The 16,578-nt window shown below is 34.1% G+C and overlaps 1 protein-coding gene across 3 annotated transcripts; it reads left to right on the top strand.

Annotated features, from left to right (window-relative positions):
• Positions 1–4,958: 4,958 nt before the first annotated feature.
• Positions 4,959–13,267, top strand: LOC131626429 (PHD finger protein EHD3-like). Of its 3 annotated transcripts, none has more exons than XM_058897238.1 (6): positions 4,959–6,479; positions 7,465–7,650; positions 7,756–8,088; positions 10,111–10,200; positions 10,293–10,337; positions 11,950–13,267. In XM_058897238.1, exons 1-6 carry the CDS (start codon positions 5,439–5,441, stop codon positions 12,847–12,849), a joined length of 2,595 nt encoding a protein of 864 aa, XP_058753221.1. In that variant the 5' UTR covers positions 4,959–5,438; the 3' UTR covers positions 12,850–13,267. The 3 variants fall into 3 exon arrangements, with proteins under 3 accessions (XP_058753221.1, XP_058753220.1, XP_058753223.1); XM_058897237.1 differs by having other exon boundaries at positions 7,753–8,088; XM_058897240.1 differs by lacking the exon at positions 11,950–13,267 and adding an exon at positions 11,580–11,942 and having other exon boundaries at positions 7,753–8,088.
• The last annotated feature ends 3,311 nt before the right edge of the window (positions 13,268–16,578 follow it).

Genomic DNA, 16,578 nt, shown 5'->3' with positions numbered 1-16,578 from the left:
TGGTCATAGTATCATTTGAGGGTGTATTTCTAGACCGATTATCTATCGTGCAAGTAGTAATCGTACAGTATAAAACTGAGTTGTTTTATGCTGGAGGCGTCGTGGTTATTAAGAGCAGCTTTGCATAATTTTGGCAGTACCGCGAAACGTCTTAAAGAAAGCGTATTGTTCCTCGACTCGACCCGATAATTTCTTTGGTGTAAAACTTGTTAAAATAGTGATCCGAAAATTTTAAGATGTTTCGAATTGCCATGGCTACCCGAAGAAATTATTGGTACTTCTGCGGATACTGTTTTTGACAAATCGTTCATGTTTGAGAGATGTCACTTTAAATGTTGGCAACAAAAAGATGATTTTCTTCTTAATGTTGAAAAAGATAGCTAACATTCTGACCGAGGACATTTTGTTGCTCCTTCTGGATCAATCGAACAAACTAACGGTAAGAAATTTGAGGATTCAAAAGGAACACATAATAGTGTTGAAGTTGAATCTGCTGCACAGATTAAAGCAAATAATTTACAGGTTAGGAAAGAAATCACCTTATAGAAAGAATGATTATACCATTCTGAATGGAATCGCAAATGATCTGTATGACCATTACAGTAACTGTGATACTTCAAAATATGTTTAAGAGGCTCTGAAAAACAAGTATGACATTGAAGAAGCTGTAAAACAGAAGAATGATTTTAGCAGCTACGTGAAGTATCAGATGGTAGATGAAAGGTCCGTAGAAACCCAAAGTCACGAACTTCAAAAGATAGCTCATAAGATCATCACTGAAGGTATGTATTTATATGAACATTTCGAATTTCTTTTATTACTCACAAACTACCCCCTAGTTTGAAAGTTTTTAAGAATTATGTTTTGTTACAAAATAAAATAATTTTTAATTGAGAGACTGATTATTCTTATTGAATAAGAATCTCATAGACATGATTAATTAGAAAAGTCTTGATTTTTTTAAACAACAAAAATAAATTCGGTGTGGTTCTAAAGTCATATGGCAAATCATTAAAGAATTAGAACCGCAATATTGTGAACCGAATTAAGAATGAGAACTCTTCTATGACCCCAATTGCTCCAACTAGACAACAACCACCATCTCAAAGAAATGACATTGTTTTCCCTTTGTTTCAACAGTGGAAAACTAAGTCATATGGCTAAGAGATGTAGAAGCAGGCTTGAACCCGGTGTAGCCCGTAATGCACATGTTAACTTGTATAATGGACAATTTATTACTATGATAATTGAAATTAACATGGTTGATGGATCTAATGGTTGGTGGATAAACACTAGTGTCTCTCGTCGTGTTTGTTATGATCGTGTTACGTTTAAAACATACACGAATACTAAAGATAAGAACATGTTGTTGGGAGATGTCCACACCACTAATGTTGTCGATATTGGAGAAGCGAAACATGTCCACCTATGAAAAGACTTTAATCTTGAAGGATGTCATGTATACTCCAGAGATTATAAAGAATCTTGTTTATGTTTTTTTCTTTTACTTATAAATAAGGAAAGATTTAGTCAGTTTATTGGGGTAGATTTGTACACCATCATCATAAAGAATGATATTTTTGCGAATGAAATTGATAAGTTTAAAAACTATGTAAAGAATTTGAAAATAATTTAGTAAGAATTTGTAGTGATAGGTAAACTGTATGATTCTAATTTATTTAATTATTTTAATAAACAACATGGAATTGTACATGAAACGACTGCTCCATATTCCCTTGAAATGAATGGTAGAGCAGAAAGAAAGAATATAGCTCTTACTGAACTTGTTTTGGCAATTATGATGAATTCTGGTGCTGCAACTCACTGGTGGGGGGAAATTTTATTGACTATTTGTTATGTCCTGAATAGAGTTCCCAAGTCAAAGAGTAATATCTCTCCTTATGAAATATTAAAGAAAAGACAACCAATCTTGTCTTATTCGAGAACTTAGGGATATTTGGCTTATGTCAGAAATCGGGATCCGAAATGAGTTAAACTAATATAGCATATGAATGTGTATTCATTGGATATGTAGCAAACAGTAAGGCATATAGGTTTTATGACATAAGTGCAAAAGCGATCATAGAATCAAATGATGTTGATTTCTATGAATACGAATTTCCCTTCAAATCGAGAAATAACGGGGGCACTCAATCGAGTCATATTCCTGTGATAAGAAGCACAGAAAGCAATAACAATGTAGAAACAGAATTTCGACAAAGTAAAAGAGTAAGAGTTTCTAAAGACTATGGATCCGATTATGCGGCTTATAATGTAGAAGAAGATCCAATAAATCTTCAAGAGCACTGTCTGTTAGAACAAGATTGGGATCTATGTTCAAAATCTGGTTTTGATGATAACAAACATATATTTTGTGAGTAACAATTTTATTACTAATGATTTCATTGAGTGTGCAGATGTTATGCTAAAAGGCCTTATATGACATTCATAAAAAACAAGCATAATGATTGTATCAGAAACTGGCTTAAAGACTAAAGATTGAAACAGATCAGAAATAGTATCAATCAAGCTCAAAGAAATAAACCAGAAATATCAGATGCATGAAGTCTCAAAATAACAAGAAGATCACACAAATGAAACATCGTTAAATAATTAGATGTTCTGATTAAAAGCAAGTTCAACAATCAGAGTCTGAAGATCAGAAGTTATCAAAGAAGCAAAAGCTCGATATTACAAAGAAAAATAAGCTTCCTCAGAAGAACAAGCAATGCCAACAAAAGATGTTTTGACCGAGTGATCAGAAACTTCTAAGAACATCGTAAATTGCTCCAATTAAGTCACATGCAAGAAATTACCGTACTCAAAGTAAAGATAAAATTATGACATCTATTTTGGTCTACATCTTGGAAGAGTGAAAGAAGACACGCCACTAATAACGCCACCAATAGTAACTATCTTGGAAGAAGAAAATTGAAGAAGACACGCCATTAAACACCAATGATGAGATTCGCCTTGGAAATAGGTATTTCCTGATTCAGTCCATACCGAGCATTAAATGCTATTTTCAAATATGGTTGAACGGTTATGTTCCAACGGTAATATACCAGAAGTCTATATAAAGAGCAAAACCTTGAAAGTGAAAATAGATGAGATTGTGCACAAGCATGAAAGTGTAAGACAATTAACTGCACCATAAGAGGCAATATACACGAAGTGTGTGATGAGAAAACAAGAATGTTGAAAAACACAACATCAGCCAGTGAAAATGAAAATCTTAAGAGCGAAATAGAAAAATCTGCATGTTATGCAGGATGCTTCAAAGAAGTAATGAGATATCTACAAATACATGATCACTCCAAAGAATCTTCACATTGAATGACTAATTGAATACACTGAGTTGTTGCTCTATAGTGTTTTTCATGTGTGCTTAAATTCAGTAATGTATTGCTAGCTGTAAAAAGCTCCACGATCAGTATTGAAGAAGAAGATGAAGATCAATGCACTAGAAGCTATCAACATGAAGAGCTGTTGCTCCACACCCGCTTATTAAGAAGGAAGGAAAATGGTCTTACAAGGAGGAATTATATTCAAGAATTGAAGCTCTAATCCCCTTACTTAAGAAAGAGAAGACAAAGTTAAAGAAGCAATTTGAAACAAGAGCTGTTGCTCTTAATCTGCTTTCAGAAGAAAAAGAAGATCTCATCCAGAAGTTGAAGACTACAAGATATTTTTAATTCTTGTAATAATATGTAAAACACAAGAGTTGTTGCTCGTATTGTGTTATTTCTTGAGAAACTTCTGATAGATTGTTTAGGCACCAGAAGTGACTTCTAGTCAGTGTGTCATAAACAATATACACGTAGAATAGGAGAAAAACCTGCTTGATTAGAAGCACACTTGTAATCTCCAGAAGAACAATTCTAGTTTGAATTGGTGTTCCTTGAGTATCCTTCTGATTCATATACTTGAGATGTCCAAGAGGTCTAGTTAGACTATTGGAGGTGTCTAGGTCAATGAACGTTATATCTTGCTGAGATCACTGAACGGTTCATTGTCTAGGGTTAGTCACTTACAGGTAGCTTGTGCAGGAGTTTCTGGGTTGATGAACGTTATATCTTGTTGAGATCACTGAACGATTCATCATCTAGAGTTAGTCACTCGCTGATAGTTTGTACGGATGGTTAGTCACAAGAAGGTTGCTTGTGCAGTTGTAATCAAGATTGATTTTAGTTTTACTAGACAATAAGAGATGTATATTTGAGAGACATTAAATGATAATTTTAGTCCCGATCTTTAAGAAATGTTTATCTATAACAATGAGGATACAAATAAAACTATATATGGTATATTATTACGAGAATCATCTATTCCAAAGTTTTTATAATCATTATTATTACATATCCAAATAAATAAATAAATATTTTTACCAATTCAAGTAATCACCTCAAAATAGAAACTGGTACTTACTTAAAAAGTTTCAATGAATATATTTTTAATTAAGAATAAACTTAAAAAATTATGTATTCGATCATTTATTCTCTTGTGAAAATTATTACTTATAGAAAAAAAGTTATTATCATTTCAATGTGAGATTACATTCGTGACAATTATCTTCCCGAATCATTCTCAACCAAACATATATTTGGAATTTGCCGCACATCGTTAGAATCATCTTTTTCGACTGCCAGTCTGTCCCACATGATCATATTTCTCAATATCAACGTTTATAAAAAGAAAATAATGTGATTTAACATTTCGCTTAATTTTTTTGTCGGTCAATTTATTTCTGTTTCAGTAGATTTATGTTGACTTTTTGTCGTGTTTGAACAATTTTAATTAAATTTCATATCAATAATAAATTTAATTATTTATTTATAAAAATTTAATTTTTACAATGTAAAAAAAAGAGATTTACCTTTTTGTCCCAAAGAGTAAAATTGTCAAAAGGAATTATTAGATAATAACCGTCAACAAGGCGGAAAATGTAAGTTGAAAATAAGTTGAACTAGTATCCACTGAAGCGTCGGCGTCGGGTTCTAAAACAACTCGGATAAGCGAAAGAGCTGAGAGCAAAGCGGTGTTTGGCGTAGCAGCGCCACCGAATTCAGGTGAACTCCACCGTTTCTCACACTCACCTTTTCACTACTCACCACTTTCAAACCCTTTTTTCCTCCTCATCTTAACCTTTCTCTTTGCATTTCCATTTTAATCTCTCACTTTATCATGCACCGGGGCTAAACGCAACCCTCAGTCTCTTTGCTCTAGGAACTTTTTTTTGAGAATTTGAAATTTCTTCAGTTGCAAGAGGGGTGTGGTTTAATTTCCATTGTCTTTTTGAGTGGTGTTCGTTGTTTGAAGTTATTGTGTGAGTAAATCTGGGTAAAATCTTGGATCTTGGAAGGTTGTGTGGCTTCAATTTGAAACCCTAATTTTGTTCTGTTTGTAAAATAGGGTTTTGTAGTTGTTTTTATTTTGATATGAATACCGAGGAAGGAATGGGCAGTCCTGATGATTATACTGAATGTAGTGGAGGAGTTCAGGGTTTGAAACTCGAAGCTGTTTCTGATGAGGTGCCAATTTTAAATGGGGATGGTGTTGCTGAAGAGGCTCGGGGCTTGAAAAGTGAAGCCGTGAGTGATGATTGTTGTTTTGATATGGGAGCTGAGGAAGGAGTGAGGAGTCCTGGTGACACTAAATGTGCTGAAGGAATTCGGTGTTTGAAACGCAAAGCCATTTCTGATGAGGTGCCAATTTCCAATGGGAATGGTGTTGCTGAAGAGGTTCGACATTTGAAAAGTGAAGCCGTGAATGATGGGGTGGTATTTGCCATCGGAAATGGTGTTGCTGATGTGGGTGGGGATTTGAAAAGTGAAGTATTGAATAATGGGGTAAATGGGAATGGTGTATTTGAAGAGGCTCGACACTCGAAAAGTGAAGCTATGAGCAATGGGGTGGTATTTGGCTATGGGAATGAAGTTACTGATGTGGCTAGGGTTTTGAAAAGTGAAGCATCAAATAGTGCGTTTAATGGAAATGGTGTATTTGAAGAGGATCGGCACTTGAAAAGTGAAGACCTGAACGATGGGGTGGTATTTGCCAATGGAAATGGTGTTATTGATGTGGCTGGGGTTTTGGAAAGTAAAATATCGAGTAACGGGGTAAATGGAAATGGTGTATTTGTAGAGGATCGACACTCGAAAAGTGAAGCCACGAATGATGGGGTGGTACTAGCCAATGGAAATGGTATTACTGATGTGGCTGGGGATTTGAAAAGTGAAGTATTGAATAGTGGGGTGAATGAAAATGGTGTTATTGAAGAGGGCGGAGTTTTGAAAAGTGAACGCGTTAGCAATGGGGTGCCAATTGCAGATGGGTTTGATTCTGGCGAAGGGGGCTCTGGTGGACTTACTTGTCTTCTAACTTACAAGAGGCGGAAATATGATAAGTCAAGCTCAAAAGGCAAAGCTAAGGAGGATTGGAGAAAATGTGTGGAAACTACAAGTCATATGGGAGACCAGGTTTGTCCTCCTCTTTGTTTTCCATTATATGTACAGTGTACCTATGTATCCAATGTCTGTTCTCAAAGGAATGACTGAAAAGAGGAAATATCAACCAGAAAAATGGGAATGTTTAATTAGATCTAATTTCTAAATGTGATTTATGCGTCAATTTTCTCAACGCACTTAATTTCTAGATTCATCTGTCTTTAATGTTATATTTACTGTTTTTTTGCAAGTATTAGGTTCATCAGTCTTTTATGTTTTATTTACTGGTTTTTTCAAGTAGATGATCATGCGCCTACTCCATTGTAGTTAACCTGCAAAATCTAGACCAAAGTACCCCAAACTTCAGGTGCTAGGGAAATGAAATGATATTCTTGATCTTATTGATTCAGGACCATCTGTTGAAACTTCAATGGCAAGAGCAGACTAGTTTATTAATTCTGCTTTATTTATATTGGGCAGTGCCATGATAGTATCCTCCAGCAACTATTCTGTTTGGATGAAAATTCATTCTCTGCTTAAATAGAGGCTAGTTGCAACCTATTTCCTGCAAATTTAGAATGGCGGGAATGCAATTTACCTAGACAAATTGATATTCGAATAACAATATGCAGAAATTTGGCTGTATAAGGAACACCACAATTTGGCTAATTTCTTTGTATTATTATATAAGAAACACCACAATTTCCTGTGTTTATTGATAATAGGATAATATTCAGGTTAAATATAAAATCATATTGATATGCATAGGATGTTTAATTTGAAAGTTGAGATGCTAAAACTTTGGCTGGAGAATGGGAGATTAAATTTTTCTTCCTTTTCATTATATTACAATATTAATTCATTTTATCTCATAAAAGTCCTGTTGTTGGGGTTCAACTTTTATGTATACATTACACGATAATATGATCCAGTCCCTGACAGATAGATGTCTTGAAGAACAATACATTATCTTAATTATTTCTTAAGTGCTGTATTTGTTTCTTATTTTTTAATGCAGGCTGTGAAGGAACCCTTTGATGCAACTTTGGGCAATACTGAAAATGATTGTGCCCATAGACATTGGGGGAATGATGTACTAAAGCATTCATATCAGTCATTAGGCAATGTCGATGGTGGCATAGAGGGGTGCATAGGGCAAGCACTAGTTCAGCATCCTCAAAGAAGTTGTGCCACCACAGTTATGGTTGGTTCTTCTGCTAGAACTACCTGTTGTGCGCTTTCTTGACCTATCCATTCCTAAGTACTTTAGATTCATTTAATTTTAAGCTCCAACTTATTTTGACAGCAGGGAACTTCTAAAATTGACAAAGATGGACATGGATTTTCTTCACAATTTGACTGCTTATCTCACAGACCACAGGCTGAAGCTAATGGGCACACACATGTCAAGCAAAATGGATCTTCTAGTGAACCCCATAACCATGGTGGGACTGAGAAGTGTCAGCGCTTGCTCCACGATATATTAAACTCAGAAAAATTCAATTCATTACGCAATACTTTACTTGAAAATTTCAAAGGAATAGAGCCTGAAAGCGTATTGGATTTTAGTATCGTGAACACAAGGATGAAGCAGAAAACTTATGAACCATCACCTGCACTTTTCTTGTCAGATATTCAACAGGTATTTTTTAGCAGTCTCTATATAACTAGACAATTTATATATTCCTATATGCTTGATGCAAGTTAAGAATCACAGATGACTGAATATCTGGTTTATCTAAGCCCATGATGTTGGGGTCTTAAGTCTTATGGCTGATGTTTATGCATTCTTTATCATGTACAATCATTAGTACTTTCTGCATCAAACTTTTGAGTTTCTATTTCTAACTTCACTTTGAAGAGATCCTTTCTTTAGACAGTAAATAAGGGTTCTTTCTACTAGCAACAAAACTATAGAAAAAATTATTCATGGCAATATAAATACTTCATTTTTAAAAGTTTGCTGTGCCAGGTTTTTTTGGTTTATATAATTAACAAAGGGATTTATCCATGATAAAAAATATCTTCCATTCATTGCATTTATAGTGTGAAAAGATGGGGCAGTGGACGGGCTTTCGTGCGGATATATGTGCATAATTGGAAGAATGAGTTGACTTGTATCAATGTGTTTGATGGTCTGCAGTTGCACTTTATAGACCTTTCATGTAATTTTCTTGTGCTGTCTTGATTACCTTGTTTTATATGGCTTTGTTTTAGTGTTGTTGTCCAAATTACTTATAGATTTGAATTTAAACCGTTTATTGAGATTTTGATTGAAATCGTTTATCATGATTCACAGTGGTTTGTGTTTGTAGGTGTTTGATAGTAAAAGTGCCATCTTATCCTGTTTTATAGTTTGCACTTTGCAATCTGCTGGCTTTTCGTGAACAATATGCTTCGTCTCCTCTGTTTATGCTATTTGAAATTGATATTTTTGAATTTTATCTGTCTTGTTGTAAAAATATGAAGTATGTACAAATCTAGAATCTCAGATTAATTGGGTCAACTGTTTTCTGTGTGATAAGTATTGAGAATTCAGTTTTGTGATAGTTGGCGACATCCTTAAGTGTAAGTAGGGGATCAATCCTCACATTACCAGCAAGAGGAATTGACAGGAGATAACTACCTGCACCTGTTGCAAATGAATTATGATTAAACTTGAAATAAACGGGATATGTTAGGAATTTGGGCCTAAGGGGAATATAAGCGGGAATAGAGGTCAGATAGATGAAAGGGAGAAGCGAATAAGGGTAATGGTGAGAGAGAAACACGCCTCACGAACTGCATGGGGTTGTTTCAGAATGATTTCATAGCAGTATCTGTGTAGACTGTGTACACTTACCTCTGTTATTGATAGAAAACCGATTTCAGAAGCAAATTTACAGTAAATAATAAATACTTTAAGCTCTGCATAGAAGACAAATTTTCAGTTAATTTGGTTTCCATTTCATTTGTGTTTAACTAGCGAGTTAACTCGTGTACTCATGCTAGCTCTCTTTGAATCAAATCCCTGCTAACTCTACTAGCTTGCTTGGACTCCCAAGTTTACTCACAAGTTAGCGAGTCTGAAAAACTCAAAACACAGGGAAAACTTTGAGCTGCAGTCTTATTTTTATGATCCTGTACACCCCATTTCACTCAGATTTCCACTGTATTCAAGCCTCACTTCACCTTGGGTTTTCTGCTGCTTTATGCTGCCACTCCTTCCTAACTCCTCCTTGACTTCGGTAATCTTTATTATATTTTCTTTTAATCTTGCCGTTCAGACCCCTTTACTTCACAATGGCTACACTCATTGCTCTGTTCAGGATAGTAAGTCCTTCCCTCTTGCCAACAAATTACAAGCTATTCTTAGCTACTCTTGTGTAACTGTTGATAACTATCAGATGTTAGTTACTGTCAGTTGTTAACTTGCTGAAAAAGCTGAGTTTGTATTATGAATACAGGCATAACATATTTATTTCTTTTGGCTATCTCTTAATGTTTAATGCTAATTATACAAAAATGTTGATTTGAAGTGGTTGATTTATCGTGTATCACTGCTAGGAGAAATCATAATATGATCCACTAGTTTATTTTAGTTTTGTTTGATGGTACTTCATAGCATGTTCCATGTTAGTTGCTGGTTCTTATTTTGTATGGATATTCCTGATTTGTAATCTAGGTCTGGAGAAAGCTTCAAGATGTTGGTAACGAGATCTCTGCTCTTTCTAAAAGCCTCTCTATCATGTCAACAACTTTCTACTCTGAACTGGTAATCAAATTCTGCCGAATCACATAAGTTTCAAAGTTTATTCTCTGTTCCTATTTGCTTTCCTTGTAAACAACAATTTCCCATATCTTCAGGTTGGAGTTTCAGCGCAGAGCACATTTGAAGATGAAAAACAAATTGTAAGTGTTTTAAAATTACGTTTTGATATTTCACGAGCTGTTCTTACCAAATATTAGAGGTGTATGCTATTAGATATGTTTAAAATATAGCTATTTTTTCTTACATTGCAGTTAGACACTGTTGTTTTGTTTCGTTTATTGCGAGATACAGGTTGTGTAGTTGTATGTACTTGAGATACATCTGTGTCCTCTGATATATTGAGAAAATATGAAATAACATTGTAAAAATGATTTCATTTTCATGGCTGCTAATTAAATAGAGATAGCTATCTACGATCAATTTAGGAAAGAATTATGAAGAAAAAACAACGAAACCTGCGACATGCCATTAATTATGGCAGAGACAGAGACTAATTTTTTATTAGTCAGTTATTACCAGAAACACAACATTTGAGACCAAAATTATGCTTTTCCGTCGTCTTGTTTTATTGTGGCTGTAATGTAACTCTTCCACAAGTAAATTATCTATTTCCCTCTGTTCCAGGCAGAGATCAGAAATTTCTTCACTTGTGTTGTGTTCATGCTTTTCTTTTGAAAAATTTGAAAATGTTTAAAGCAGGAAGCCCATAGACATTATGTCATAGTTATATCACCATAGTTTATTGCTGACCAGTTCCATGCATACCTGATCAAATGTGAATAGGCAATTAATTGTATGGAAGCTGTAGTGGTTTATTAATATATATTGTCCATTCTAATACAAAATGGTACATTTTATTTTTCGTGAAGTTTTTCTGAGATACATGATGGGATCAAATACGTGAAATTTTAGGAAAGGATTTTCTGATCATGCTCACAGATGAGATTATATCTGTGGTTCCAAATGTGCGTGTGAGTGTGCGCGTATATATATATATATATATATATATATATATATATATATATATATATATATATATATATATATATATATATATATATATATATATATATATATATATATATATATATATATACCAATGTGGACTAAACGATTCCCTAGCCTAAACGATTTGCTTGAATAAAACAGATGTGGACTTGTTTAATTCTAATCTCGGATAGCAACGGTACAACCATCTCAAAAAATGGAATGGAACGGGAGTGAGGAGCGGAATTGCCGATATTTTATTGACGCAGACACTAATACAGTTAATACTAATGAAAACAAAATTGTTAACAACAAATAAATTAATCAAAATTTTTGAAGTATCCATATTTAGAAATAAAAGTCTAAAATAATCTTTCTATCCTAAAAATTTTTAGGGTAACATCACATGCGGCCGTGTCAGAGTGTCAAAGCAGCGTTCTTTCGAATCTAATCCCATTATTATGATCGTACCAGCCAAGTCACCCATCCATGACAGAAGGGACGGTCTGACGCAGTTTTCTTGGTTTGCTGTTCCGTGCCGAGATAATGGCCTGAACAGCCGAGTTTAATAACAAGTTTAATTTATTAGATGTGTATGACAGTCTTGTGTTCAGGATGCAAATAATCTGTTGCACTGGGAAATGCCTGTCCATTTATGAGTATCAAATCTCATTTGATATGATTAAGGCTTTGCTTGAGATATTTGCTTATAATGCTAATTAAAATTGTTTTGGTTTTGTTTTTCTAATCAGTACTTTTTGCCAGGAATTGGACTCACACATGAAACCGGAACAGACAGAAGAATGCACTACCTATAAAATTTGCTGTTGCAGTCGTTGTGGAGAAAGGGCAGATGGTACAGACTGTTTGGTGTGCGATTCATGTGAGAAGGTGTACCATTTGTCCTGTATTGAGCCTGCAGTGAAAGAAATACCTCACAAAAGCTGGTATTGTACTAATTGCACCACCAGTGGCTTTGGATCTCCGCATGAGAATTGTGTAGTATGTACGAGGTTGAATGACGCAATGACTCCGAAGAAAATAATTGGTGATGAAAGCCTCACTACATATGAGGAAACACTTAATGGATTTGAAGAGAAATCAAATTACAGCTATGATGGGGTTCAAGTATCTAAAGGTGGGGAAAAAACACTGGATTGCAAAGTGTGCGGATATGAAGTCCTAGTTGATGGTGAAAAAATTAGAATATGTGGTCACCCTTTTTGCCCAAGTAATTACTACCATGTAAGGTGTTTGACAAGCAAGCAATTAAATTCATATGGTCGTTGGTGGTACTGCCCTTCTTGTTTATGCCAAGTTTGCCTCGTCGATCATGATGACGATCAAATTATCCTTTGTGATGGCTGTGATCATGCATATCACATCCATTGCATGAAGCCTCCTCTATCTTCTATTCCAAAAGGGAAATGGTTCTGCAAAAAATGTGATGCCGGAATCAAGGCAATATCCCAGGCAAAAAGGGCGTATGAGAATAACAAGCTGAGAATCGGTGAAAATGTTTCAAAGCCAAGAGGTAATAATGAAAACAATTGCAACAATAAATGTGTAGAAGAATTGGAAAGTGTTGGAGGAATGGACATGCTTTTAACTGCCGCCAATTCTCTGAATTTCGAAGATAATTTAACCGAAAACCAGTTTGAGTAGCAGATGGCATGGCGTATTTTGAAGGGTTTGTGAGCCTCCGGGTTATCGTTTTAACTTCGTGAACTGTTGATATCCAACTATTTGACATTTTGTGCATTTTTTGGATGACTGATCTTTTGGTAGGTTGTATAACATTGGTAGATTTCCTGACTTTTGGATACACGACACAGAAAGACACGACTATAGAGGGTAAAACGCCAAAGGCATAATCAGAAATTGTTGTAAGTTCTATCTGCAAGAGCAAGCAGATCAGATACTGTAGTATAAGATGGTTGATATGGAATTTAATTGTCTGCTTTGCTTGTGTCATGCATTGTGTAGTATTTTGGATTGGGATGTTATAAGCCCACATTTCTCTAAATTTGTACAATATAATTTCAACTATGTTGAATATCAGAAGATTGAGGAGTTTAATACATTTCATTACCATTTCTGTATAAAGATTGTTCTGCATTGCTGCTGTCTTTTATATGTGTCCATTGCTGCTGTTTTTTATATGTTCTGCATTGCATTGCTGCTGTTTTCTAAGAACATCTGAAAGGTCCCTATGTCATGGCTATATGCAATTTAGTCAAATTATTCATCATAAGTCCAGAGACTAGAAAGCAACTTGGTTTTGAGGATCATTTTGTTTATTTCATTTCATTCTCATCTCATTCATCGTACATTTTATATATCATATTTGAATTTGAAGTTAACCATCATCATGAATTAATTTGCGAGTTTGATCGGGAAGCGAGGGAAGGTTTTAGAAAATAGGAAGGATTGAGTGAAAAGAATAGAAAGATTTTGGGTAGGAGGGTTTTGGACGGTTTGATTTTATTTATAATATTAAAAACCCCATAAAATGGGGGAGTTCAAAAATTATATTGAAGAAGGGTTTTGGAGGGTATACATAAAATTTTCAAATATCTTTTAGGTTGTTATAGTATTCTAAAAATTAAAAATTTAGTAATGATAATGACTCTTTTATCATTTTAAACAAAATAATTTTTTTCAAAAAATGTCAAATATTTTCCTACATTTTTTTTAAATTTTGTTTTCGGAAACCTTCCCTTTTTCTCCCCTCCAAATTCGCAAACAAAGCCTAAGAATTCATTTTCGTTTCAAATCAAAATGCCATTCTCATAAAAAAAAATCATTTATCATTCAACATGTGAATTTGAATAAAGTGCATACTTTCATTTATTTTGTTTTGAGTTTAACAAAGTTGAATATTTTTGTAGTTCATCCAATATCATTTCCATACCATTCACTATGTCATTTACTCAGTATTTAAATCGATACATTCATATGTTGAACTTAAATAATTGAACAAAAGAAGCTTTTTAATTGAATCAAAGTTTCAATTCTCACGAACTTGCAATACCATAAAACTCACTTGAATTTGATTAAAGTTCACATATTCATCCACTTGAATTTGAACTTACCAAATTTAAACTTCATTATATAATCTCATTCACATGATCATTTGATTCATCCATTAAAGTTCAAAAAGGGACAAAATAAGATTCATGATTGAGAGAATAGTTTGAATTTTATTACCGAAAGTATACAAGTCATTATTTTGTAGGGTAAATTATAATTGAAGAAACAAAAGATGATAACTGATTAATAACTAATATTAATATATAAAAAATATTAAAAAACAAAATATTTAATTAGGCTTGTCAACATCGTTTGGACACTTTTTGCATGCATGATCGGCAAATAGATACATTCCACATTTTCTTGAGACTTTTCCATCAATGTTTTTTTCGATTCTAATGTGAGTACTATTAGATCGACCTTTCTTTTACTTTTCACATGTTTGAGTTGTGGCTAACCGTATCACCTTTATAATGAGGCCAATAATCTTTGTTGGGAGCTATTGAGAAGATTACGTCGTAGATTCTAAACACAACAACAAATTTCTACACGTCTAATATATGCATTATGCATTATGTATTCTTTACAAACACTATAACACGTGGCAATGACAAGTAAACAAGACAAATGATTTTTTTTTTTAAAATATCATATAACCTTGTTGGGACACCTTTTTAAAGGGATAAATGTTCCAAGATCTCGATTTACTTTGATTCAGCGGTTAGGTTTACTTCATAAATTATTTGGGCATTTTTTGTCCCAATGACTCCCTTATTTGGCCTTTACAAAGTGGGTGTTAACTTGTCTTAAGCATTAGCCCTTAAGTTGTATCACGTAGGCTGTGTAACACCCCAAATCTACCCAACAATTATATTAAAATCAGAGTGCGAAAAATTTTAAACATCAAACCTGAGGCATTACATTTTCAACTTAAAAGCCACAAACAACCTGTATTTCATTTATCCTTGATACATAGCTTTCGACATCTACAATTTTAAAATTATAATTGATACACAAGTTTATTCAACTAGATCAAACTTCAACTTATAATTATTCGTCAACTTTTATCCGACCAAAAACATCTTAAAACAACAATAATTACTCCTTATTATTCAACTGTAATAACACAACAACAAAACAACAACTACAATCATAATCCCATCCCGAGTGCTACGTATCAGAGCAAGACACCAACTCGACTAACAACAACTAAAGACTTCATAAAATCACTTCAAAACTTCCACCGCTATCTTGAGTACCTGTCCGTTTTCCACGGTAAGGGAAACATCATTCAGAAGGGGTGAGATGTCGAAAAATATAAACAAAAGTATGATAATTAATATGTTAGAATTAAATCATACAAAATTATCACTTTACAGCTTTCAGACGGCAGCTATAACAACAATTTAAAACTATACAATTATAATAACAAAATCAACAACATAATAATAATAGTTATAACAACTATTTTTCATCTTCCAGATGGTACCTATCACAACAAGTCATTAGCATAACAACTTATAATTACCACTTCACATTATCACAATTCACTTCACATCGTCATATTCAACAACAACTCAAGTCACAATTAAATCACACTCATGCCACATATAATGAGACTCTACAATTGCACATGCATGTGGTACCCATGGCTTCAGCCCCCATCGCCAATTGTCAGTTAGCAAAGGCATCAAGGCATAAGCCTTCGTCACTAATTTGCCAATCCAGGCCATCACCAAAAATGCATATGTATATGAATGCAACAAACACACACAACAAACAACATCATCGTCACAAAGGCATAAGCCTATATCATCGTTATACCAATAAATAGAGGTATACATCGTCAATGAAACATCCTGCAACTTTGCATAAAACAACAACAATTATCACCACAACAACAACTAATTTCATCGAATCAACACGACAGAATCACAACAAATAATCCATGGAAAAATTCATACACCTTAATCCCACATACAATCATCATATTCCTGGTTATATAATTCGAACCCCACCCTTACCTTGGTAAATATGGACTCTTTCACCATAGCTCTAAGCTTTTCTCAAAAAGAAATCCTTTGTAACATCAATTGGAGACACACCTAAAAACCAGTTCGGGAATCAACTTATCAAACGAACTTAAAACCCTCAAAATCAAAATCACTCCGGTTAGAACTTACCTCTATGAGTCACGAACGTTGTGTCCACGTACCGTAACGATCCAACGGTTGGATTGAGAGATATGCCTGATTTTCCAAGGTGACTCTATGCTGAAACTTGCTGCAAAAATTAAGGCTTCCTCCATAATTTTCTTCTTCTCTCAAGTGCTCCTCCCTTGTTTCTCTTCTCTCTTCTATT

Source organism: Vicia villosa, unplaced genomic scaffold (assembly GCF_029867415.1).
Source record: "Vicia villosa cultivar HV-30 ecotype Madison, WI unplaced genomic scaffold, Vvil1.0 ctg.000287F_1_1, whole genome shotgun sequence".
Classification (NCBI taxonomy): Eukaryota; Viridiplantae; Streptophyta; class Magnoliopsida; order Fabales; family Fabaceae; genus Vicia; species Vicia villosa.
Note: the sequence above shows the minus strand (reverse complement) of the source record. Positions and strands in the feature narration are given on the sequence as shown.